The sequence below is a fragment of the Geotrypetes seraphini genome, chromosome 7 (assembly GCF_902459505.1).
Source record: "Geotrypetes seraphini chromosome 7, aGeoSer1.1, whole genome shotgun sequence".
Classification (NCBI taxonomy): Eukaryota; Metazoa; Chordata; class Amphibia; order Gymnophiona; family Dermophiidae; genus Geotrypetes; species Geotrypetes seraphini.
This window is the reverse complement of record NC_047090.1, coordinates 151,085,715-151,112,011: the sequence shown is the minus strand read 5'-3', so window position 1 is coordinate 151,112,011 and position 26,297 is coordinate 151,085,715. Positions and strand designations below refer to the sequence as shown.

Below are 26,297 nucleotides of genomic sequence, written 5' to 3'. Positions count from 1 at the left end.
ATATTGACCAATCTATTTTGGAGATTGAGGTTCATATCAGAGAGTCTGAGCCAAGCTAGGTGTCTCTTAGTTACTGACATAGCAGACGCTCTGGAAAACAGTTGAAAAGCATCAGAGAGTGATCTTGGATGATACATCGCAGTCTGTGACAGAATATGAATAATCCATTGAAATTCCAGAAGATGGGCTGAAGGAATGTATTGCTCAAAATCGGTTAACCATCATACATGTTGTTGAAGATACAAAGACATATAGAAAGTGTAATTAAGGATTCTGCTCAACAGCATAGAGTTTTGAGAAAGGCAACATCCAAACTTGTCCATAGTATAGCCTTCACGTCCTGGAGGCAAAGAGGCATGACCTCTGGTAGGAAAATATTTTTTGAGGGTTGATTCCACTAATAATGATGTGGAAGTTGTAAACTATCAAGCCCTGGAGTAGAGAAAACTCTATAAAGCAAAATCATCTTCCCCGGAGCAGCCTTGACAAATAAAGGCATTGCTCAATTTTTGAAAAAGATTTGTTTAAACAGTTCGTGCAGTGGTAATTTGAAGAGTTCTTTGGACGGTCCACGAAAGTTCAATATATTTTGATATTCAGTGTTAAATGAAGCATCACTGAAAGAGACAAATCTTTGCACAACTGGTTAATATAAGCAGCAAAGGAGAATTCTTCAGGAGAAGATCTTTTGGAAAGAGCTGCACCAACCAACTCAGGCTCAGAAAAAGAAAACTCACACTCTGAGTCAGACTTTGAATCCGAGAAAACTTCTGGGAAAAAAAGTCAAGAAGTCCTGCGATGTTTTTGGTACCAGTCCGATGAAGAGGCAGAAGAGGATCAATGAACTTCCTAATGCCTCTTCAAAAGAGGACGACGACTAAAAGAGGAACGCCGATGTCTTGATCTGGAATGCCTCACAGAAGAGGACTTATGTCCCGAAGTAGCAGCTCGAAGTCTCAAAAGGGAGACTTCGATGCAAAGAACCATGCCTTGAGGAAGATCGGCGTCGAGAAATAGAACTATGATGCCTCACAGAAGATCCTTGAGCAGTATTTTGATGCTCCAATGGATCGGTGGTATCGGTACCTTGATGCCTCTCAGTTGTATGATCAGGTTGGGCCAATACTAAGGTAGTTGATTGTAGGAGATGCATGCAGTGTGACCAAAAAACTGGCAATCTCCCTGTGGAAGAATTCATCAAGCTTCTCCTGAAAAGAGTGCACCAGTACTCTGGCGATGGCTCAACAGCCGGTACCGTCAATGCAGCAGGTTGTTTCGATAAGTGTGTCCTGGCAGAAGATGCACCCCATATGGGAGAAACAACCTGTAGCTCAGCAGAACGATGATGACGTCTTTTGGCCTGCATCAAGAGACTCGATGCTGTTGAGATCTGTAACCTTGCTGAGCATCAGTACTGAAGGCTCATCAACCGGTACTATCGGTGCAGCAGGTTGTCTTGGAAAGGGTGACCTTGATGAGGATGCACACCTAGAAGGAGAGACAACCTGCAGATCCTTAGATTGATAGTGTCAATTTGTGGTCTGCATCAAGAGACTCGGTGCTGTAGAGACCTGTGACACTTGCTGGGGAGAGGATGACTTGAAAACTGGCTTCCTTGATGCTTGGAGATTTCCCGATGTCGATGTAGGAGCTTTCAAAGGCAACGGCTCCAAAGTTTTTCCAATGTCCATAGCAGAGTTGAACAGCTTCTCCTGTTGAATATGACAGGCTTTAATGGAACACTTTTGCAAGGAGGAACATTTAATACAAGATTCAATTTGGTGATCAGAGCCCAAACACTGAAGACACCAATTATGGAGGTTCGGTTATCAAAATAGGCTTCTGGCACCTGCAGCACTTTTTAAACCCCGTCATAGGTTTCAACATGGGAAAAATCTCATTGGCAAGATTAAACTCGGATCCTCTTCCCCCCAACCATCCTCCAGATTCTTTGTCTTTCTCCTATTTTTTGCCCTTCTTTATTCTTTCCAGCACCAATTACTAACCCCCTCTTTTATCAAGCTGCGCTAGAGGTTTTTAGCATAGGCTGGTAAGGTAAATGCTCCAATGCTCATAGGAATTCTATGCATGTTGGAACATTTACTGCACATGCCTGTACTAAAAACCTCTAGCACAGCTTGATAAAAGCCGGCTTAAGATTGCTATTCAAGAAATAGTCTAATAAGTAACTAGCAACACAAATATCAGAAAATGACATTTTTTATAAGGTAAAAAACAATAAACATGCTAAAAAATGAAAATATTTCACATAATTGCCATAGAATCAGCAATCTCTTGCACATAAACTTGAAAATTTGCTTTAGGAAACATGAGGTTATGTTCATTAGTATTGAATTTTGAGTGATACAGCTGAAAACAAAGAAAAGGGGCCAGAAAGGAGCAGATGTTAAAAATTAAAATAAAATCTTGAGCTAAAACTGTTCTCAAAAAGCAAATATGCAAATTCTGTGGTTAAATGGTTTTTATTTGTAAAAAAGCTACCATGTGACAGACATTAATACTAGCTCCACACTGACTGGTAATTCACCTGGTACAGCCGAAGCTTCTTCTGACCAGCTGTGAAAGATGGAGGATCACATTCTTCTTCCAAATCTATCCTCATAAACTCATCTATGGTTAACTGACTTGTTGGTGTATCTTCAAACTCTGTAAGTCTAATAAAGAAAGGCATTCCTTTTTAAGTAAAGCTTCTGATTTTGGTTCCGACAAAGAAACACCCCAAGTACTAATTAGAGAGACATATACGTATAGAGGGGCATAATCGAAAGGGATGTCTAAGTCCGTCTACGTCCATCTCGCAAGTCGTCCAAAGTTAAAAAGAACCTAAGACACATTTTCAAAAGACACGTCCAAGCCACTAAATCAGGGGTGCCCAAAACGTCGATCACGATCTACCGGTCGATCGCAAAGGCAATGCCGATAGCTCGCAGAGCCAATGTTCTCCCTAGCATTCCCTCGGTCACTGTCTCACCTTTAAAGTAGTGGAATTATGGCATCCTGCAGAGCGAACGTAGCAGATTGCCGTCAGCCTCTGTAGTATGTTCCCTCTGCCGCGGTCCCGCCCCCAACGTCAGAGGAGGTGCGGGACCATGGCAGAGGGAACGTGCTACAAAAGCTGATGGCAGCATGCTGCGCTCGCTCTGCAGGCTGCCGTAATGAACTTTTAACTGTGGTAGGCCCAGAGGGAAGAACGGAGGTGAGGGAACCAGTCTAAGGAAGCAGCTCGATGATCCAGTCTGAGGGAAGCAGCGGAGATAAGGTCCCACACGTCGGGGTAAAATTGGGCCCATTGCGAGGGCTCTGGCAGGAGGGAGATTGCCTTAGAGACGCTGGATTGGGGAGAGAGAAGAGACAAAAGGACCTTGAGGAGGGGCAGGAAAGCAGCCTTGAACAAAAAGGGAGTGGGAAGACAAGGCAGATAAGGCAGACCTGGACTACTAGAGGGCTTAGAGAGGTTGAAACACTCTGAACCGAGGAGAGAGAGATGCCAGGCCCTGGGGAGGGGGAAGACAAAGAGAGTGAGAGACACAAAGACCTGGACCAAAGGTGGGAGGACTCAAAATGTTAGCAGAAGGAAGCTAGAGAGGGAGAAACCTGAAACAAAGGGGAGGCAGAAGAGAGGGGGCAGATGTTGGACAATGGGACAGAAGAGACAGAAGGGGAGAGACCCTGAGGAAGAACAAAGAGTTGCAAGATCAGAACAGAGGAGGGAGACATGTTGCCAATAGGGGTGGAGGAGAGAGAAAGAAAAGCTGGAAGGACAGAAAGATGTTGGTTGGAGAATGGAGCGAGGTCTGGAGGACAGAAGAGGTGCACTCGATATATATATATAAATAAATATGGGGGTCTTTTACTAAGGCGTGCTAGCTGATTTAGTGTGCACTAAATGCTAACGTGTCCATAGAATACAATGGGCGCACGCTAAATCGGCTAGCGCACCACAGTATATGTTTAGTATTTTTATTGTTGGTAGATCATTTTGACTTGGTCATTTTAAAAGTAGCTCGCAAGCCAAAAAAGTGTGGGCACCCCTGCACTAAATCATCCATCTTTATACCACATTTCTGTCGAAGTCCAAAACGCCTAGAACAAGCCCTGTTGGACATGGGAGGGGTCTGCAAAGTGATGGATTGAACACCCAGACATGCCACATAAATAGTGGGGTACCTTACAGGGCACTGCTGTGAACTTCACAAAAAGGGTGCCATGGCTTCTACTCCCTACAGCTCCCTTATAGGTCACGGTGAGCCCCCCAAACCACCTCCAGAATCCCCTAGACCCACTTATCTACCACCCCAATAGCCCTTATGGCTGCAGGAGCCACTTATATGTCAGTACAAAAGGGTTTTGGGGATGTATAGGGGAGTGCACATGTTTAAGTATCAATGCAGTGATTACAGGGGCTTATGGGCATGGGTCCTCTTCTCTATGGGTCCCTAACCCACCCCCAAAATGACTTAAGATGCCTCTGGGCTGGACGACTAGGCTTTCCTATGCCAGGCGGCCAGGTGATGATGGTCTGGAGGCTGAAATTTAAAGTTGTGAATTAAATTGGTGATCACTGGGGTAGTGTGTAGGGGTCTGTGTTATGTGTTTGAAGTGCTTATCTGGTGAGTTTGGTGGGTTTTTGTGACTTAGACCATGTTCCGTCTAAGCTGTGTTGTAAAACTTTTGGTTTTACATGCTGTTCTACTAAGTCTAAGCTGGCCCATGTCCCGCCCAACTCCAGCCTTCGACACGCCTCCCAAAACGCCCCATTTAGCTTTGGACTTTGAGCGGCACTATGAAGGCCTAGGTCGTTTTTAAATACGTCCAAAACCCGTATTTATTATTGGTGCTTGGACGTTTTTGAGAAATGTTCGTCAAGTGCCGACTTAGGCCGGTTTTTGGACGTTTTTCTCTTTCGATTATGAGCCTTATACTGTATATTTATATATACACATTTAATTGCATGAAAGCAAATGTCACATATATGTTTTGTTCTCACTACGAGGATAGACAGTGTTACTAGGAAACAAACTGTATCACAATGATAGAGGAGATCAAATTGGAGGTGGGACAGGATACCATAACAGCAGTATACTGTACTGTCTTGAAGAAAGAATTGAAAGCTAATTGATAAATGGATTAGTCCAATAAAATGGTATTTTCTTATTTCTCATTATTTGTTTTATTTCGATTTGTTAATTTGTAAAATGGTGATTGTTATGTACAGTGGTGCCTCACACAACGAACTTAATTGGTTCCAGGAGCAAGTTTGTTATGCGAAACGTTCGTTATGTGAAACGCGTTTTCCCATAAGAATACATGTAAAAAAAAATAATTCGTTCTGCAGCATAAAATATGCTAAGATGACATAAAAAAAGATACATTTTTGGTTATTATTTTTATTTAGATACATCTAAAAACATAATTGTTTTTTAAAACAACACACATTTTTTAAATTTAAAGACAGACTAAGTAGAGTCTAATTTTACAGTGAGAGAGGGCAGAGTCTCAGCGGCAAAAACTGGGACTTAACTGTTCATTTTTTTTTTTTTCTACCGTGTTTCCCCGATGATAAGGCAGGGCCATCAAATAAGACAGCCCCCCCTTTTTAGAAAAAAATGTAAAATAAGGCACCCCCCCGCAAATAAGCCACCCACCGATACCTGCGCTTACCCGAATCGGGTGGTACGGTGGGTGACTCCGTGTGGTCCCTGGCACCCCCGACACGATCGGGGCAAGAGGGAGCTCAAGCCCTCTTGCCCCCCCGACTCCCCGACACGATCGGGGCAAGAGGGAGCTCAAGCCCTCTTGCCCCCCCGACTCCCCGACACGATCGGGGCAAGAGGGAGCCCAAGCCCTCTTGCCCCCCCGACTCCCCGACACGATCGGGGCAAGAGGGAGCTCAAGCCCTCTTGCCCCCCCGACTCCCCGACACGATCGGGGCAAGAGGGAGCTCAAGCCCTCTTGCCCCCCCGACTCCCCGACACGATCGGGGCAAGAGGGAGCCCAAGCCCTCTTGCCCCCCCGACTCCCCGACACGATCGGGGCAAGAGGGAGCTCAAGCCCTCTTGCCCCCCCGACTCCCCGACACGATCGGGGCAAGAGGGAGCCCAAGCCCTCTTGCCCCCCCGACTCCCCGACACGATCGGGGCAAGAGGGAGCTCAAGCCCTCTTGCCCCCCCGACTCCCCGACACGATCGGGGCAAGAGGGAGCCCAAGCCCTCTTGCCCCCCCGACTCCCCGACACGATCGGGGCAAGAGGGAGCCCAAGCCCTCTTGCCCCGCCGATTCCCCAACTCCCCGACAATATCGGGCCAGGAGGGAGCCCAAGTCCTCCTGGCCACGGCGACCCCCTAACCCCACCCTGCACTACATTACGGGCAGGAGGGATCCCAGGCCCTCCTGCCCTCGACGCAAACCCCCCCTCCCCCCAACGACCGCCCCCCCCAAGAACCTCCGACCGCCCCCCCAGCCGACCCGCGACCCCCCTGGCCGACACCCACGACACCCCCAACCCCCTTCCCCGTACCTTTCTGTAGTTGGCCGGACAGACGGGAGCCAAACCCGCCTGTCCGGCAGGCAGCCAACGACGGAATGAGGCCGGATTGGCCCATCCGTCCCAAAGCTCCGCCTACTGGTGGGGCCTAAGGCGCCTGGGCCAATCAGAATAGGCCCGGGAGCCTTAGGTCCCTCCTGGGGGCAGGGCCTGAGGCACATGGTCGGGTTGGGCCCATGTGCCTCAGGCCCCGCCCCCAGGAGGGACCTAAGGCTCCCGGGCCTATTCTGATTGGCCCAGGCGCCTTAGGCCCCACCAGTAGGCGGAGCTTTGGGACGGATGGGCCAATCCGGCTTCATTCCGTCGTTGGCTGCCTGCCGGACAGGCGGGTTTGGCTCCCGTCTGTCCGGCCAACTACAGAAAGGTACGGGGAAGGGGGTTGGGGGTGTCGTGGGGGTCGGCCAGGGGGGTCGCGGGTCGGCTGGGGGGCGGTCGGAGGTTCTTGGGGGGGGCGGTCGTTGGGGGGAGGGGGGGTTTGCGTCGAGGGCAGGAGGGCCTGGGATCCCTCCTGCCCGTAATGTAGTGCAGGGTGGGGTTAGGGGGTCGCCGTGGCCAGGAGGACTTGGGCTCCCTCCTGGCCCGATCGTGTCGGGGAGTCGGGGGGGCAAGAGGGCTTGGGCTCCCTCTTGCCCGATCGTGTCGGGGAGTCGGGGGGGCAAGAGGGCTTGAGCTCCCTCTTGCCCCGATCGTGTCGGGGGGTCGGGGGGGGCAAGAGGGCTTGGGCTCCCTCTTGCCCCGATCGTGTCGGGGAGTCGGGGGGGCAAGAGGGCTTGGGCTCCCTCTTGCCCCGATCGTGTCGGGGAGTCGGGGGGGGCAAGAGGGAGCCAGGCGGAGAGAGGGCAGTTAAGCGCAGTGCCTGCGCGGAAGGATGCAGCTCGGGCGACTTCGTTGTGTGAAACGAAGTTCGTTGTACGAATCAAGACATAAAGTTCGTTGTGCGCAGCGTTCGCTGTGCGAGGCGTCCGTTATGCGAGGCACCACTGTATCAATTTTTTCAAATTTACATCTACTGTCTTTATATTTTGTACAGTATTAGGGCACATGTGTCACTGTTTCTGTGGTGTTGCATTGTATGTAGAGAGTGTTTCTTGGTTCAGTTTAACTTTTGTCCACATAATTCTATTTTTATTCCATATTGAGCGAGGGTGTATCTGTGTTCTATGTGTATGAAAGGACATGGCTTTCTGTTAAAATCAACTGTACAGGATCAATTGACTGTGTAGGATCTGGCTTGTTTAGTTTTACAATGCGTGTGTTGGTATTCTAGTGCTCACTGCAGTGTTTAAGATGCTGCCTTTTCCTAGGTGCACCCTTGTGTGTGACTCATGGATTATTACTAAAAATATCTTTTTTATATAGAGGAGGGGGGTTGTTAAAAAATGATCAGCACTGGCTGTCATAAATACTAGGTACACCACTGGATTTAATTACCCTATTCTAACTTTACTGTTGATGTAGGTGTTGTCCCCCCAACACACACACACTATAAAAAAATAAATTAAAGTTGTATTAACATCAAGCAGCTTTAAAATGACATTATAAGCAAATAAAATATTTTTAATACATTGCTAATTATTACCTGCATCTTTACCTAAATTTTTTTGCCCTAGCTCTTACTATGATCTTTATCTGCTACTTTTTATTTTGCTGTAGTGCAATCACACAGGTCTCCTTCAAGGCTCAGTAACACCTCTCCACAAATTATGTGGAAGAGGTCTGGAAGTGGGGATCGCATCTATTTGATATCCTCAGTGAGACCTCAGGAAGGAACCAAGCGATCAAAACATTATTAGAGGTGCTGTAGTCATTTCTTTTATGACTGGATGAGCTATATTTATCTTTTTTTTTAGTTGTTTAAATTCATGTAGAAATGGCTAGATTGAACCTAATGACTTCATTAACGCATTTCCCTTTTTTAAACCTCTATACCATTTGAAAGAGGGCAAATATCTAATTATTCACTTCTAGAATTGGATATTTCTTAAATTTAGTAAAAATATTCTGGCACAGGTATCAAACCTTAAAAAAGGAAGTCATTTTGAGCATTGGAAAATAATAATAATTAACTAATAAAAATAGTACACATTTAATTTTCCCCATCACCAAATTTCCCTGTCCTGCCCCACCCAGCTACTTTTTCATGCCATCCAGCTGGAAAAAATTTCTGGGGAGAACAATGTTCGGCCCACGGCCCTTGTGGTTTGTCACTTGTGACTTAAGGACTGGTTTTAACCTGAAAAAAAAACATCTCCTACTATATAAAGAGAAACATCATCTAACTGATTTAAGTATATGACTTATCTTAGGAGCCAAAGACTGAATATAACCCTCCTTAAGCACCAGTTTTAAGAGGTATTAGCAACAATGATAACTGTGCTCACCTTTTTCTTAGTGTTGATTCACAAACCTTCACAACTCTGATGACTTCCTTAACAGTGCGCCGGAAATCATGCATTCTGGCTGCAACTAGAAGGGCTACAAAGAGAAGAAGAAATAATATTGTTAGAATAAGCACAAGTTTAAAAATGGCCCAACCTGCTATCAGTCACAAAAATGCCAATAGTTAAGTACCTAATAAAAAGTACTATCCACTATAAATGCTTGTGATTTGTTGCAAATTAACGTGTTACAGCCACTGTTCAAAAATTTATTTTAAAAAATTTATCAACCGCTTATTCCTAAGCAGCATTACAAAAGTAACATACATAAATTAAAACAAACAGGTTTTATACAAGTACAGTCAAATCTCGGTTTGCGAGTGTTTTGCAAGACGAGCAAAACATTCCCGCATATCGTGTCTCGCAAACCGAGCGTTGACTCAAATTGTGAGCCCCCCAGCGATCCAGCATCCCACCCCCCCAGCCGCGATCCGGCATCCCACACTCACCCACCCAAACACAATCCCTTACCCCTATCTGGCACCGGCACCAGCACCAACGCACAGGACATGCCGGTGCCTGAAGATTCTCCCTCTTGCTTGTGCATCTGAATCTCGGAGAGAGCGAGAACTAGAAGGCCCTGAGCATGCGCAGATGCTCAAGGCCCAGCACAAGCAAGAGGGAGGATCTTTGGGCACTGGCGCTGGAATGTCCTGTGCGTTGGTGCTGGTGCCAGTGCCAGACAGGGGTAAGTGATTGTGTTTAGGTGGGTGAGTGAGTGGGGGATGCCAGATCGCGGTATGGGGGGGGCGACATGAGCGGGGGGGATGCCAGATCACGGGGGGTTGTGGAGCAGCGCCGGTGACCTCGGGGATGGGGGGTAAGGTGGAGCAGCGCCGGTGGCCTTGGGGGTGGTGGGTAAGGTGGAGCAGCGCCGGTGGCCTCAGTGGAGGAACGAATCAAGTAAGGGAAACTCGCTTTGGTATACAAGTAAATTGGTTTATGAGCATGTTTCTGGAACAAATTATGCTCGTAAAACCAAGGTGCCACTGTATCTTGAATTACAAATGCAATAGTTACATCTTAAAACCCAAATTTCATAAACTGAGTCCAATACCTAAACTTTATAAATAGCACTACTGTGATCTGCAACACTTCTTGAAGGAAATACTGTAATATTAAATTGCACCAATAAGAACCATCAAACCAAAACAGAAAACTAATCCATAGATCTTGGAACCTCTACTAAGACTAAGAACAAAAGTAAGGAAACTAGAAAGAACTTGGCCGAAATGCCAAACCCATGATAACTACATCTGTTGGAGAAGAGGTGTAAACCAATACAAGTCAGCCATAGCTGAGGCCAAAAAACTACCCTATGAGAAACCAATCAGTCTGAAAACTCCTCTAAACACCTCTAAGATTTGCAACTCATTTATATCCACAAAGAAACTAACAGCCGATCCCACAAAAAGGCAGCCTGATACTAACAAGGTTGCCCAACTACTTCCAATTCAAGATAAAATCAGTCAGGAACTCATTTATGCATACTCTGGAACAATGTACTGAACTGGACCAGCCAACCAAAGACGGTGAAGCAGGCATCCCAACAGACAAAGGCTGAGACAAATTCAATCCTGTTGACCCAGTCATTATTTCAGATCTACTGAAAAAATTAAAGAAATAATGCTGCCTAGATGTCTGTCCATCTCATCTGCTGACCCATGCACCAGCCACTTTCATAGAGTGGCTGACCAACCTCGTCAATCTAAGCATGAAGCAGAGCTGGTACTCCAAATCCCTATCTCACAATGCCCTGACCCCTATCCCTAAAACTGTAGGTGTGGATACAGCCAAATCAGAGAACTTTAGACCAGTAGTGGGAGTTCCATGGCCTGCTAAACTGATTGAGTTTTGTGCCAACATCCAGCTGACAGAGTATCTACACAAGGTAGAGGCATTCCACAGCATGGCTTCAGATCCATGCACAATACAGAATCGCTACTACTGGAAATGACTTCAAAGGCCAAATCATATCTAAGCAGATACACACAATCTGTACTCCTACAATTTGACATCTTGGCTGCTTTCAATGCAATGAACCATTCTTTCCTACTTTTTAAACTAAGCGAGCTAGGCATATAAGGTACGGTAATGAAATGTTCATGAAATTCCTTTCCATCAGATCAATGAAGTGAGAAAAGGCAGTGACATATCTCAGGCCTGGAAGGCATTCTGCAGAATACTACAAAGTTCACCATTGTCTCCCTTCCTGTTTAATAGTGCTTTAGGAAGGAAATTTTCAAATTCACAAATCCACATATTCTTCTATGCAGATGACATCTTTCTGCTGAGCCCAGCTGAAGACACCACCAAACACATGGGAAAGCTGATAGAAGACCTCAGTGTATGGACAACTAAGAACTTTCTCAAACTCAACAAGCTAAAAACTAAGTTCTTATGGTTTGGAAACTAACTCCCTACCTTACACAGATCTGGTACTTTATCTGGAGAAAAACTCAGACTTGAGAGCTTCAAAGATACTGGGTAAAATTATCAACTTGGACCTCATCTTCACTGATCACATTAACATTCTGGTGAGGAAATTCTTTTTAGACTCAGACAACTGAGAGCAGTCAGATCAGTTCTGAGTCAGTCCAACTTCAGAACAATTGTGCAAGTGGTCCTTCTCTCCTACTTAGATTACAGTAACAACTTATACTGTGGTACTAGTGATAAAGATTGTAAGAGATTGCAGCTACTTCAAAACACAGCTGCCAGACTAATCTTCCGACATAACAAATTCAAGAGAGTCTCCCCACTCCTGAGAGAATTACACTGGCTCTCCATAAGGAAAAGAATGCAATTTAAATTACATACATGGTCCAGAAAGCCATCTATGGCAAAAACTCAGAAGGACTAAGCACAGATATACGGTAATGTCTGTGCTTAGTCCTTCAGAGGGGCCTTAGGCATCTGGGCCAATCAGAGCCTTAGGCCCCTTCCTGGTGCATCTGGGGAAGGGCCTGAGGTTCTGATTGGCCCAGATTGTATAAAGCCCTTCCCATGGGAAAGGCCTTAAACAACTTGGGTCAATCAAAGCCTCAGGTCCTTCCCTGGTGCATCCCAAGATGCACTGGGGAAGGGAAGGCCCATTTTAGACGATGCAGGTAGCTGGGAGGAGGGAGCCCACGTCCCTCCGGGTCATCTATTTTGAAGTAAAGGGGAGGGGGCGGCGGAGAGGGTGGAGTCACTTGAAAGTGAGGGAGAGTGGGCATCTCTCCCGCTGTGGGGGGGGCAGTTTGATCTTTTTTTTTTAAGGTTTTTGTTTTTGGCTCCGTTCCCACTACAGCACCATCTTTCTTTCATTATACTCAGTGCTTCATTTGGTCCGTTTAGCTTTCCTTCCGCTTAACGTATAATTGTACAAGTTACTCTTTTGTGCTCTGCTGGTTCATTGATTCCATACCTCACAATGTTTGTCTTTACAGTTTGTATTTTAAGGCTTGTTCATCTGCTGGTTTCCACTCTTTCTGGTCGTTTAATATTACGTTTTCTACAGACTGCATGGACATTTCATCTGGTCTTGTGTTATAAACACTTCAGATTCCTTTTTTACACCATGTACATTTGTGTTTTTCAATTATGTATTTACATATTTTTTACATATGGATTTACATATAGATTTATCTCATATTTCATATCATTTAATGCTGGCCATTGATCTTAGTATTGAGTTTGCTACACTTTACTGGTTAAAGGCTATAAAAGGGGTGAAGAGGCTCTAAAATAAACCCACCAGGATGTTTGAAAAAAAACAAAGCACCTAATTGAGCAGGAAAATCGAATCGAATCATCGATTCAATGAGCTGAATCTAAATTTTTTTTCCTGAGTCGGGCAGCACTAGTATATATAAGTGAAACATAAAAGCATTACAATGACAGTCTCACAGGAGGAGGGAGAGGTAGGCAAGGTGAGAAACAGAGAAGGCTGGGTAGGTGATAGGTAACAATGCAGTAAAATTTAATGGTTTGTAACGTGATAAAAATCCAAGGTCTTTGTTGAGTTCTGTCTGGTGGGAATCAAAATATATTATCACTTTGATTTCAAAGGTCTTACATTCCTAGATTGGCTTAAGACTTCTTTTTAGAATTCTAACTATAAAATTATTGTTGCAGTCCAAGAAAAAGATATCACATTTATTCCTTTTGTTTCTATTTATTTCGATATATTACCTTAAAAAGTGGACTAAAGGGGCTACCACACCATTTCACTCAGGAATTATTAGGAAAGGAATGGTAAAGACCAAGACTATTATTACGCCTCTGTACCACTCCATGGTGCGCCTTCACTTTTAAGTATTCAGGCGACCAGAATTAAACACATCTCAAAAAAGATATAGCAGAAATAGAAAAAGTTTAAAGATGGGCGACCAAAATGATAAAGGGAATGGAATTCCTCTCGTATGAGGAAAGGCTGACGAGGTTAGGGCTCTTCTTCTTGGAAGAGAGATAGCTGAGAGGGGAAATGATTGAGGTCTACAATATCCTGGAGTGGTGTAAAATGGGTAAAGGCGAATTGAGTTTTTACTGTTTCAAATGGTACAGAGACTAGGGAACATTCAATGAAGTTACATGGAAATACGTTTAAAATAGGAGGAATTTTTTTTTTTTACTCAAAGAATAATTAAGCTCTAGAACTCGTTGCCAGAGGATGTGATAGCAGAAGTTATCATATCTGGGTTTCAAAAAAGATTTGGGCAAGTTCCTAGCGAACATAGTGTGCTATTGAGACAGATATAAGAGAAGCATCTGCTATCCCTATGATCAGTAGCATGAAAAGTTGCTACTATTTGGGTTTCTGCCAAGTACTTGTGACCTGGATTGGCCACTGTTGGAAATAGGATACTGGGCTAGATGGACAACTGGTTCTTATGCTTCCATATACTGATTTCAAGCTGGCAGAAAGACTGCATTTGAGATGCTTTTTCTTTTTAATCCAGAATATTTGTTCACTTGCTTTAGATACCTGCACCACAAAGTCCTGAGGGCCGGCGTCCTGTGTGCATCCAGTCTCTCTTCATCCTCTGTAACAATCTTAGAGCCGTCATTGACACTTCATGGTTCTTATCCCCAAATTCTAACATATGTGCAAATCGAGGAATATACAAACAAGGATCTGCAAAAAAACAAGTTGCATTCTTTTAAAAAACTTATGGCCACTACTCTTTTTAGTTCAATATTTCATTGACTTTAATTTTCAATATAGAAACAGCAACTCCTCGAAATTCAAACACTCCCTCTCTCCCTTCCAGTTTACAGAAGGCAAAAAAACAGCACAAGCCACCAACCTGAACATCAGAACTCTTTGATTGCTTCACTCTGTTAATAAACCGCATATTTATTTCATTCATATAAAAAAAGAGTCATATTCCTAATGGCTGAAGAAACCCTTCCAGGACAGCATGTTCCAATATTCAAAATGTTGTATTGATATTTTATTAACTTCTAAGATTATAACCCTCTGAAACAGAGGAAAATCCTGCCATGCAGTACACTGATATACTATCTGCTAGTAGACATAAGTTGATCAACAAAGGAGTGTAATTAGTTATATGGACAAATATTATAAGTTATTTTAAAAAAAATGTATTAATACAATGACAATACTGATACGTATGATGAAAAACTGCCACACTGTTTTGTTACTTTTATTATTCACAGAGGATTTTAAGAAAGCATGATTGCTCACCTGTAAACTGCACTTTCCATAACCAGCAAGATTTATTAGGCACACAAGTGGATTCATCATTGCATGTCACCAGGATGGAACAGCTCTCTCCCAGAGCTCAGAACTTAAAAGCAAAGTTCTGAACATGTGCAGCCCTTCCTGTGCACAGCACTCTCTTCAATTCCTCAGTTAGATCTGTAGTAGAGAATGTCATGGTGACAAAATTCATCACCGTTCCCATCCCCGCGGATAACCGCGGGAAATAATTCCATGTCATTTTTTAGTGTCTATTTCAACCTCAGTCCTTCTACACCAGCATTATTCAAAGCAAAGCTAGAGGGTCAGTGGTTGTGGCCATTCATACTCAGATTCTTCCCTCTCTCCTTAAAGAATGAAGATGGTTTCCAGCAGTTATCCGTGGGGACAAGAACGGTGATGAATTTTGTCACCATGTCATTCTCTAATCTGTAGCTCAAAAATTAATGCAACTCTCAGGAAGGTGGGAGAGAATGCATGACAGATCAATCTTGTCTATGAAAAACACCTTCTACAGGTGAACTGAACATCAATACTTTCTCCATTGATAAGAGGCTGACTTCTACGCTCAGATTTGCCCAGCTATATATATATTGTGAATTGCAAATTGTTACAGAAAGAATAGCCAGTATAACTTAACCAAATGCAGGCTGTTACTGTAGACATCCTTCAAGCAGCAGTAAGTAATAAATGGTATGAATCAAAGATTAGGGACTTTACAAACAGTATCCAGCAAAGTAGGAGAACTACAATAGTCATAGTAGCTTTGATCTAATGGGATTTTATATTAATGTTTAGAGAAGCACCGTTTGATTCAGAAAATAATTGAATTAATTATGCTAGCCAATTTGCTAAAGTTTGCTTGATGGCAAATGTCAATTCTAGTAAGATCAAACAGACAAAAAGTTACATAGATTTTCAGGTCTGCAATGCAGAGAGTATGGAAGGCTCTCTCACATGGATTTTTTGAGGCTGTGGAAAGAAGCTAAGTGTGGCTGCAGAAACACAGACCAAGAGAACATCCCTTCTGAGAAAAATAAACAACAGTGGGGAAAAAAATATAAGATAACTATATACACCACAAACAGCATTTTTAAAACTACAAATAGATATGATAGTTCTTTGGAGAAGGTGGATAATTAAAAAAAAAAAAAAAATGGAATGCAGCATCTTAAGTTGTCAGAATTGCAAAGGGAATCCTTGGAAGCTGATAGCGCTTTGAAAGAGATTAGTAAATCACTTTTAACACTGTCTTTGAATAAAGTACCTGGGCTGAATGGTTTTAGTGTGGATTATCAAGCATTTTCAGCATTCTGTTGCTGGAGATTTAACAGCAGTTTTTTCAGGAACGATCTTGTAGGTGAGGGTGGTAATAGTATTAAATAAGTTATAAGGGGGGAGGCCATAACCCAATATGTGTGAGACACCCCTTGCCTAGAAAAATCAAAGACCACCACCAATATATAGAAAATAAAAGATGAAGCTGAATGATATAGAATGCTTTCATTTTAGTATTTCTTGTAAGATGATTGCTTAAAGGCATTGACCAAGCTGCATGCATTCTGTTCTAGTAACAGAAAAAGAACAGGGAACAGGTCACTGTGCCCTAAGCTGACGTTGTTACAAGAAGTCCAATGCATTGAGATAAATAATGATCACAGCTGGTCTAAATGTAAATACTGACAGGAGTGAAACTAAATAGCATGTGATAACTAAGTCATTATATTGTTGCTATAGAAAATTACTAAAGAAATAAGATTGACAAGAAATCATGTGATCAAAACTAACCAAAATAACATTGCTGGAGTATGCAATTTATCATTGGATCTTAATGAAGTAATTGTATTATAAAAAGATGTACTAACTACTAGAGAATGACACGGGGACAAAATTTTTCCCATCCCCGCAGGAACTTAATTTCCCCATCCCATCCCCGCAAATTTTGTCATTGTCCCTGCCTCACTCCTGTAAGCTCTGCCTTAACCACACAAGTCTCAAACACTTAAGATTTTAAAGTGATTGAGACTTGTGCAGATGAAGACAAAGCTTGCAGGAATGGGCGCAGGAACAGGAAAAGAACTCGCCGGGATGTGGAAGAAAAATGAGTTCCCATGGGGATGGGGAAAAATTTGTCCCCGTGTCATTCTCTACTAAACACTTATGTTTAATAATGAAGTGATTTCATAAACCTAATAAAATTGCCTGCCACATGTGATTCACGGTGATTCTTGGTTGGTATTCTGCCATTTAGCAGATCATCAAGAACTCCCAAGGCCTTGATATTTAAACTACAATTTGTGTCTGGTATTTATTAGTCTCCTCCAAAGATGGAAGAAAGGGCCGAGGGGGGTATGAAACCTGTCCATATAATTATTTAGGACAGCTTTGTGCCGTGTCTCAAATCCCTTTCTGGAGGATACCAATGCCTTTATATTCAGGTAGGACCATGGTCTGTAGTTTATGGTTGTTTAAAGAAGCATCTTGTATAAGGAAATGCTGGATATGTTAAGAGAAGATGTCAGAGGTTGGTGTGGCTTTGACTGATAGGGGTAATGTTAAGAGACATGACAGGGAACTCTCATGCCCATCCCTTGATGGTATTAAATGATTAATAGAGTAAGGTTTCCCCTAAATGGCATGATTTCCTTGGGGAAACTTACAATTCGAGATGGTAGCAGTAATGACTGGTGAATGTGTCGGTGGTAGATCACTCACAGTAGAAGCAAGGTCATTTTTCTCAATAGAGGAGTAAACAGGGGTCTGTACTGGGACCGGTGCTATTTAACTTATTTATGAATGATATGGAAATTGGAATGAGTGAGATGATTAAATTTGCAGATGACACTAAACTGTTCAAAGTTGTTAACATACATGCAGATTGTGAAGAATTGCAGGCAGACCTTAGGAAGTTGGAAGACTGGGCGTCCAAGTAGCACATGAAATTTAATGAGGACAAATGCAAAATGATGCACATTGGGAAGAATAACCTGAATCACAGTTACCAGATGCTAGGATCCAATTTGGGGGTTAGCACCCTAGAAAAAGATCTAGTTGTCATTGTAGACAATATGATGAAACCTTCCACCCAAAGTGTGGTGTTGGCCAAAAAATCAAACAGGATACTAGGAATTATTTTAAAAAGCGATGGTTAAAAAGGCTAAGAATGTTATAATGCCCAGGTATCGCTCCATGGTGTGACCTCATCTGGAGTATTGCGTTCAATTCTGATCTTCTTATCTCAAGAAAGATATAGCGGCACTAGAAAAGGTTTGAAGAGTGACCAAGATGATAAAGGGGATGGAACTCCTCTCGTATGAGGAAAAACTAAAAAGGTTAGTGCTCTTCAGCTTGGAAAAGAGACGGTTGAGGGGGGAGATATGATTAAGTCTACAAAATCCTGAGTGGAAGTACAATGGGTAGAAGTGGATCGATTTTTCACTCAGTCAAAAATTACAAAGACTAGGGGATGCGCAATGAAGTTACAAGGAAATACTTTTAAAACCAATAGGAGAAAATATTTTTTTCACTCAGAGGTTGTGGTAAGAGTGGATAGCGTAGCTGGTTTTAAGAAAGATTTGGACAATTTCCTGGAGTGGTTATCAACTTATTCCAACATGTCTTAGTTGTAACCACTTGCAGCAAGGTGCAAACAGTAGCACATATTTTTTCCTAAGATCAGTAAAGAAGAACAATTGGCCTGTTTTCAGTACATCACTGAGCATGCAAATACCCTTCTATACCTAGAGATCCCAAATAAAACATCTCCATTCAATTTTAAAACGTATTAAAAATGGTCCGATGTACCCTGCGAGAGAGGCATCATCAATTTAAAATCCAGCATGTGCAATGTTCACCACATTGCTTCCAAGATTGGGTTAGATTGGAAGTCTTTAGGTAATCTCATCCCCACAAGGTCTTTCAGCCTCAGTGTAATATGTAAATCTAAGTACAGACAGGATTTTCTTGTCAATAACATAAATCATTTCCTCAAGAGCCAACCAGACTTATATGCCCAAATACTTAATTCCTGTTTCTTGCCATTTAAAAAGAAAAGGATTCCTCAATTCTTTAGAACAAATTTAGTCCAGTTTATTTTGTACCCTCAAAACACTCCAAAATTGTAAACAGGGCAGAGCTTCAGGATTGATATGTCAGGGTGCGTGAGATATAGCAATACATCACCAGCATACACTGATAGTTTATACATTTTTCCCTTCCCTGAATCACCTTAATATCAGTCTCCTGTCGAATGGCCACAGAAGAGGCTCCAAGGCAAGATCAAACACCAATGGTAAGAGAAGGCATCCCTGCCTCATCCCTCTTTGAAGACTAAACACAATTGTGATACTAATACAGCCTTGCCCTTGGATAGCTATTGACAGTGAATAAGCAGGTGGTATTGCTTATGCACTGACACTAGAGTATATTGACTATGTGACAGAAATCCTTTCCTATTCTAAACCATTCTAATACCCTAATTGTATAGCTCCATTCAAATCTGTCAAATGCTTTCTCAGCATCCAAGGATACTGAGAAGGCTGGTACATCCAATTCCTTAGCTATCTGCATTATTTGGAAGCAGAGTCTGATGTTATTTGCAGAGTGCCTCTGGGCCACAAATCCAGTCGAATCAGCATGTATCATCTTAGTCAAGTACTTACACAACCGTGGAGCTAAATTTTGCAAAAACTTTAGCAAATAGCATTGATCAAGGACAGGGGCCTGCAATTAGCCATATCAGTCGATCTCTACCTGGTTTTGGAAGCATTATCCTCATGAAAGCCTCCAACATAATGCCCTGGATTGCGCCTTCCTCTAGCATGACACAATGTGTAGTCATTAAGTGTCCCATATATGGCAAGACGGATAGAGGGGAGGGGTGGAAGTTAGCCATTATGTCAGCTCAGCCATGGGACAGTGTAGCCGATGCTGAACAGACTTCTACGGATCAAAAGCAATTATAAGTATTTTATACCACATTCAAATTGACCGAGTGCCGATGTTACCCATCTCAGGGAAAGGGGGGGGACATTTTATACTGAAACTTAGCAAGTAAAATGAATAATTACTGGTTTGAGAATGAATGTGATTGTTGAGCAGACTGGCTGGGACTGTCAACTTATTCAGAAACTGCTCCAATGTTTCTACGGTATCAGGGCCCTTAGTAGCATATAAAATCTTTTTTTATAAAATGTATCAAACTGCTTCATAATATCAGTCTGCTTAGTTAGAAGTTGGCCAGAGTCATTACAGGTTGCAGCCATTCACTCTCATTTTTTCTTCCCCTTAAGATATGGTGCCAGGGTCTTACCAGCCTGATTTCAGCTTTCATAATATAAAGATTGTTGCACAAACATTTATCTCCATGCTTAGTACAGTACTCCCCCAATATTCGCAGGGGTTCCATTCCAGGAACCCCCGCTAATATCGAAACAGTTATTTGTCTGGGGAGGCAGGAGAGAGCAGCTGGAGAGGGCAGCTGGAACGCCGGCGAGTGAAGGAAATCACTCACGGTATGCTCCGACCGCCTCTTCCTGTACTAAAGTTGGGCTTCACCAATCAGGAGCTGCTTTGACACGCAACACCTGATTGGTGAGGTCCGACTTTAGTACAGGAAGAGGCAGTCGGAGCATACCGCGAGTGATTTCCTTCACTTGCCGGCGCTCCAGCTGCCCTCTCCTGCCTTTCCAACTGCCCTCTCCTTCCACTTCGCAGTCGGAAAATACCGCAAATGACCAGGACCGCAAACTGCGGATTCACGGAGGAACACTGTACTCTATTATATTTGGCCCGACCCAGGTTAAGTTCACATTCCTTACACAGATTTACACAGATTCCAGTTCCTTACACAGATTTGCTTCAATGTATATATCTCAGCTTCTAGAACTGCTAACTCCTGTTTGCATTTCCTATTATGTAGTACTGAATATCATAAGATCACCCTACATATGGTTGCTTTAAAGATATCTATGATGCATTTCCAGAAATCCTGCACATTCATCCCACACTTAAACCACTTTAGAAGGTGCAACAAACACTTTTATTGAGATACCTACCTGAGCCTATTCTCTCTTAGGCTCAGTGAAGGCAAAGACATACCCTTAACTTTTATATCTTACATTTGGTTCAACAACCTCAGCTTTTTATTAATTCCCCAACTCTCAGAGTATTCAAATAATATAGTTGGCTTACTGTAGACCTCAGCCAAACACTAACCTTCTCACATAGGCAGTTCTGAGCTTCCTCTGCTCGGGGAAGTTTCTGTCCCAGGAACCTCTCCTCCTAAGGGGACCTCTTTAAATGAATTACAAACTGAAATATATACTGCTCTCTGCCTGAGTCCAACCCATCTGAGTCATGCATGACCTGTTCTGGCTAGTTAGCACCACCTCCTGGAGAATAGCCTAACTGCCAGCTCAATGAACCAACGCCCTCTGCTGCTCATTGATATAATAGCATCATTCGTGAGGGAGAATCCCTGACTCCCTCACAGTATTCTAATGAATAGTTTGCAACACAGGTGTATCCCCATTAAACTCAAAATAGTCCATAATAGCTACCTTTAGCTGCTGCATACAATCTTCATCTTGTAATAATGCATCATTGTACCTCCATAGGGGTTGTGCCTGCTCTTGATGGCCAATTGTAACATCAAGTGAAATTCCTGCATGGTCAGATATATAAATATCAATCTTAGTATGGATTATATGGGACATAAAATCTAGAAAATTCTAGAAAAAGATATGTGTGCCTACAAGCAAAAAGTAAATTCTTATCCCTGTAGGTTAAATCTCCACCAATCTCCCATAAGTCAGCTAACTCTTTATGGTCTCCATAGATCTGCAATAGTGGCTGGCTGTTTAAAAATGGATTAATTTCATGAATTAAAATCTCCGGCTATAATTAAAGTAGCTTCAGCCCTATCTATAATTATGGTCTAACTTCAGGAAAAAATGGTTTTGCAGTCTGTGATGGTGCATAAACATTCAGTAAAATCACATGGTTCCCTCTGATTGTAGGTATCCAAGTTTTATCACCTCCCAGTGCATCCATTTGCTGTTGCTCCACTACTATGTTAGCCCCGCATTTAATTTAAGACTACTACTTCCCCTTTCCTCCCATGTGCAGGTGTTGTAGCAGGTGTTCTCCAAGGACTGTAGGCATATATTCTCACATATGTTCTTACCTTTCATGTTTTCTTTACTATGCTTATTGTAGTTCCCCCCACTTCCCTCACATACAAGTCTGTTATGTTCATGTCTTTGTTGCAGTTAATTATTGAAACCCCGTTTTTAATTGTAAATCGCTTTGAATATATGATATTGTGATTCATTAAAATTTTAATAAAACTTGATTATCTACTAAACCTGGTACAGACACTACCAAGTATGGATTGAGGACCAAGTAGCCACTTTGCAGATGTCCTTAACAGATGCACAGCGGAAATAAGCTACTGAGGTATCCCCTAGCTCGGACATTGTGAACTGTTACATGCAGCATCCAGCCTGAGTATACGCAAAAGAGATACAGTCCACCAGTCAAGTGGAGATAGTTCTCTTGGTTATAGGAATTCTGAGTCTGTTAGGATCTTCTATGAGGCTTAGTCTAGGTCAGGGGTTGGCAACCCATGGCTTGTAAGCCTCATGTGTCTCTCTGACTATGTGGCTGCGGCTCTTCTCTTGCTTCAACGGGTTAGCAGCAATTCCTACATCTGCCTGCCACTAACACAGAAGCAGGGCCAGTGTTAGGGAAGGGCAAACAAGGACAACTGCCCTGGGCCCCACTGTGGGCTGGCATGCCTTCCCCCTACTTTCGGTGCCGGCCCTCACCTTCCCCGTCCCACTAACAAACTGGTCACAGCAGCGGCTTTCTCCCTGCTCTTCTTCTGTGTCAATCCACCCACAATGATGCAACTTCCTGTTTCCTCTTGGGCGGACTGTGGCCGAAGGACAGCAGGAGGAGGCCGCAGGCTGCACCTCAGAATTACTGTCATGATCAGTTTGTTAGCAGGATGGAGAAGGCAAGGGCGATGACAGACCGGCACCGAAGGAAAGGGAAAGGCATGCTGGCCTGAGGAAGCTCTCTAGACCAACTGGAATTTTTAAAAAAGTAGAACAGGAGAGGGGTTTAAAGAAGTGTTAGACTGGTGGTGGGTGAGATGAAATGAAGGGGAGAAACTTGTGGGGTCTAGAAAAAAAGGAAATGGTCTGGAGGGAGAGAAGAGAAATGGAGAGAAGTTAGATGTGCGGTGGGGTGGAGGGAGGAAGACAGAGAAACTTGAAGGGAGGACAGTTGGGGAAAAAAGGGAGAGATGGTGGACCTGGGGGAAGGAGGGAAAAATATAGGGATACTTTCCTCATTTGTGAGTACTAGATCCAGAATTGCTTTTTCCTTCATGAAATTCCATCACCATTTGTCTGAGCAGAGCCTTTTTAAAGGTATCCAAAATCTCTCTACTTCTTTCCGATTCCGCAGTCAGAATCCAGCAGACTGAAATCACCCAACAGCAGCCCCTCCTCTTTCTTTCTGAACTTTTAGATATCTGCAATCAGATCTTTATCAATTTGTTGCTTTTGAGTCTGAGTCTGTAGACTACACCCACCTAGGTAGAAGTTCCATCTTCTCTTTTTAGAGTGATCCATATCACTTCTTCCTCTCCGCAGGTCCCCTGCATTTCAGTCGCTTGGATATTGATCTTTACATAGAGCGCTACCCCTCCACCTTTTTGACCATCTCTTTCCCTCCTAAAAAGATTATGTCCCAGTATGTTTACATCCCATCCATGGGATTCACTGAGTGTGAAACTTGGATGGCAGAAGTTAACCCAGTCGAGCTTTCTCCATATATAGCCCTGTGAACCATACATACAATTTTAAATTGAATTTGATTCTTGACTGGCAGCCAGTGTAGTTCTATCAGCAGCGGACTGGCCCTCTCAAATCAGGCCTTATAAAAAATCAGTTTAGTCACTTTGTTCTGGAGTTGCTGCAACCTCTGAAGTCCTTTCTCTGTGATGTTGCATTATAAAGAGTTACAATATCTAGATATGGAAGTAGAAATGCTTGAGTTACTGTCTGAAAATTAATCGAGCACAGGACTGATCTTATCATCCTCAACTGCCTCAATCTGAAGAATCATCTTTTGAACAGTGAGGTAATCTGTCTGCTCATTGTGAGATTGGAATCTAGAATTACTCCTAATACTTTTGACGTTTTATTAATCATGAGCTTCTCACCTGAGGATAGGGTTACCATATATACTCGAATATAAACAGGAATTTTGGGGCCCAAAACTTAGCTCAAAAATGGGAGTCCCAGTTTATATTCAGGCCGGTCAGGAAGACGCTCAACACCAAGCAGCAGCGCCAAAGTGCACTCCTGCTCAGTGCCACTCAGCGACTGAAGAAACCCAATCTTGCAGCAGCCACCACTGACCGGGTTAGCAGCAGGGCAGGAGCGTGGAAAGCTCGCTCTTGCCCACTGTACCTCTGGACCACCAGGGATCAACAAAGGAGGTACTAAACTAAACCTTAAGCTTATATACCGCATCTTCTCTATAAAAATAGAGCTCGACACATAAAACCAATATAACACAACCAAACATACTCCGAACTCCTCCTGCAATACCAACTACTCATTAGCAAACCAGAAAATGTTCAAACTATTCCCTAAGTACTTCTTAATATCTTAACAATATGTACTTCTTAATATCTTAACAATTCTTATGTAATCCGCCTTGAACCGCAAGGTAAAGGCGGAATTGAAATCACTAATGTAATGTAATATAATCTACAGAAAATTAAAGAAAAAACACAATAGGAATACGGCTAATATAGAGGGAAACGAAGATCACAATTTTGAAAAAAAGCCAAGTTTTCAGATGTTTTTGGAATAATTGGAGAGAGCCCAGGGCGGGGGGCTGGGTGCAGAGCCTTACAGGGGTTGGGAGGGAAGGAAGGAAGGGGGCTGGGTGCACAGCCTGACAAGGGTTGGGAGGGAAGGGAGCTGGGTGTAGTGCCTGACAGGCAAGGGGCTGGGTGCAGAGCTTGGCAGGGCACTTGAATTTTAAGCTGCTCGACTTATAGTCGAGTCAACCATTTTTCTTCCTTTTTGGGGGGTAAATGAGGGTATACCTATATTCGAGTATACACGGTAACTCTGAGTGAGGTATTGAGTTGTGATCACCAAACCATAGAACCTTTGTCTTCTGCTTGTTTAATTTAAGGAAGTTCCGCTGCAACCACGTAGTTAGATCCTCAATCAGAATAGATATGTATTGCAATATATCCATGAAGGAGTTGTTGGTTACACAAAGGAGAAAGAGATCATCTGCATAAGAAAAAGTATGGACTTGTGTGGAGAACTGATTGCCCAAAGTGTTCATGCATATATTGAACATTGAAGGCGAAAGAGGGAAGCCTTGTAGAATCCCACAGAAGGCATCCCTGGTTTGAGACTTCTTATGATCTTTCCTCACTTCATATGTATTCTTGCTAAATAATTCTATGAACCATTTCAACACTAACCCACACATTTCTAGCTCTTCTACTTTTAAATGTAGTAATGAGTGATCTAAGTTTCTTTTATTAAAATTTGATATAATCGCCTATTCCAAAATTTCTAGGCAAAATATAAAAATAAAAACTGAACAATGTTAAAATACATAAACATAATGCTGCTGAGATATCGAACTGCAACAGTACAGTTTGCTTGCTTTTGCTAAGATAGGTCTTTGCTGTTGATGTCATAGGCAAGGAGCTCAAAGAGTTCAAAACAAGGTTCCCCTTCAGTCTCCATTTTTCTATGCAGCACCTACCTCGTTTGGTAGATGAAGCCAGTAAAAGATATGCTTTCAGGTGGGGATATTCAATATGGAGGAGATGGGGAAGGATCTGAAGGTATAATGTAAGATTAATCCGCAGAGAAATCTAGTAGGTCCTCACTGGAGTGAAGAGAAATATCAGAAACAGATTCTTCAAAGTACTCCCTCCTTCATATGTCTAGGAGTATGTGTCAAGCGGATCACTGAAAGTGCATTAAGGTGTGTCGCAGTGAAACAGGTGAAACTCTCTCCAATGATGACAATGCATGAATCAATTGAGTTCTGGTCGATGCTGATGCTTGTTGTCTAGCCAGTGTCTTTCAACATGTCCTGGATCAACATATCTATGCATCATTGGGTTGGGCTGAGAAAAGCATTGGTGCCTTTAAAGCCTGTGTGAACTGCATCTGCAGAAGCCCTGATAGCATTGCTCAGATTTCCTCCTGTAATGTCGGTGTCAATACTGATAAAGACAGTGGCGTAGAAGCAGTTTGCTGCACCGGTTGATAAGGCATAGGAGACTTCGATGTTGAGGTACACCTATGCGGAGACACCAGCTGTATGGATGGAGAATGGTCATCTACACATCAATGCTTTGCATGTGTCAAAGATGATGCCTGGGAGGACGCAGTGCTATGTCTAGAAGTGGGTGAGCTTGGCCCAAGCGTCAGCATCTGTACCAGTCTGGAGGGCTGATTAAGGAAACATATTTTGTCAAGATTTTCTCTTTTCTATATTATCCTTTTTTCCTTATCTACTCATGCTA

The 26,297-nt window shown here is 43.1% G+C and overlaps 1 protein-coding gene across 2 annotated transcripts in view; it reads right to left on the bottom strand.

Annotated features, from left to right (window-relative positions):
• BRF1 (BRF1 RNA polymerase III transcription initiation factor subunit) overlaps positions 1-26,297 on the bottom strand; it is a 360,212-nt gene that overhangs the window by 112,149 nt on the left and 221,766 nt on the right. For both annotated transcript variants that reach the window (XM_033952886.1, XM_033952885.1), the window contains exons 6-8: positions 13,973-14,122; positions 8,947-9,040; positions 2,549-2,675 (exon numbers count right to left, since the gene is read on the bottom strand). In XM_033952886.1, coding sequence (XP_033808777.1) covers positions 2,549-2,675; positions 8,947-9,040; positions 13,973-14,122 — 371 coding nt within the window. The remainder of the gene's footprint in view (positions 1-2,548; positions 2,676-8,946; positions 9,041-13,972; positions 14,123-26,297) is intronic.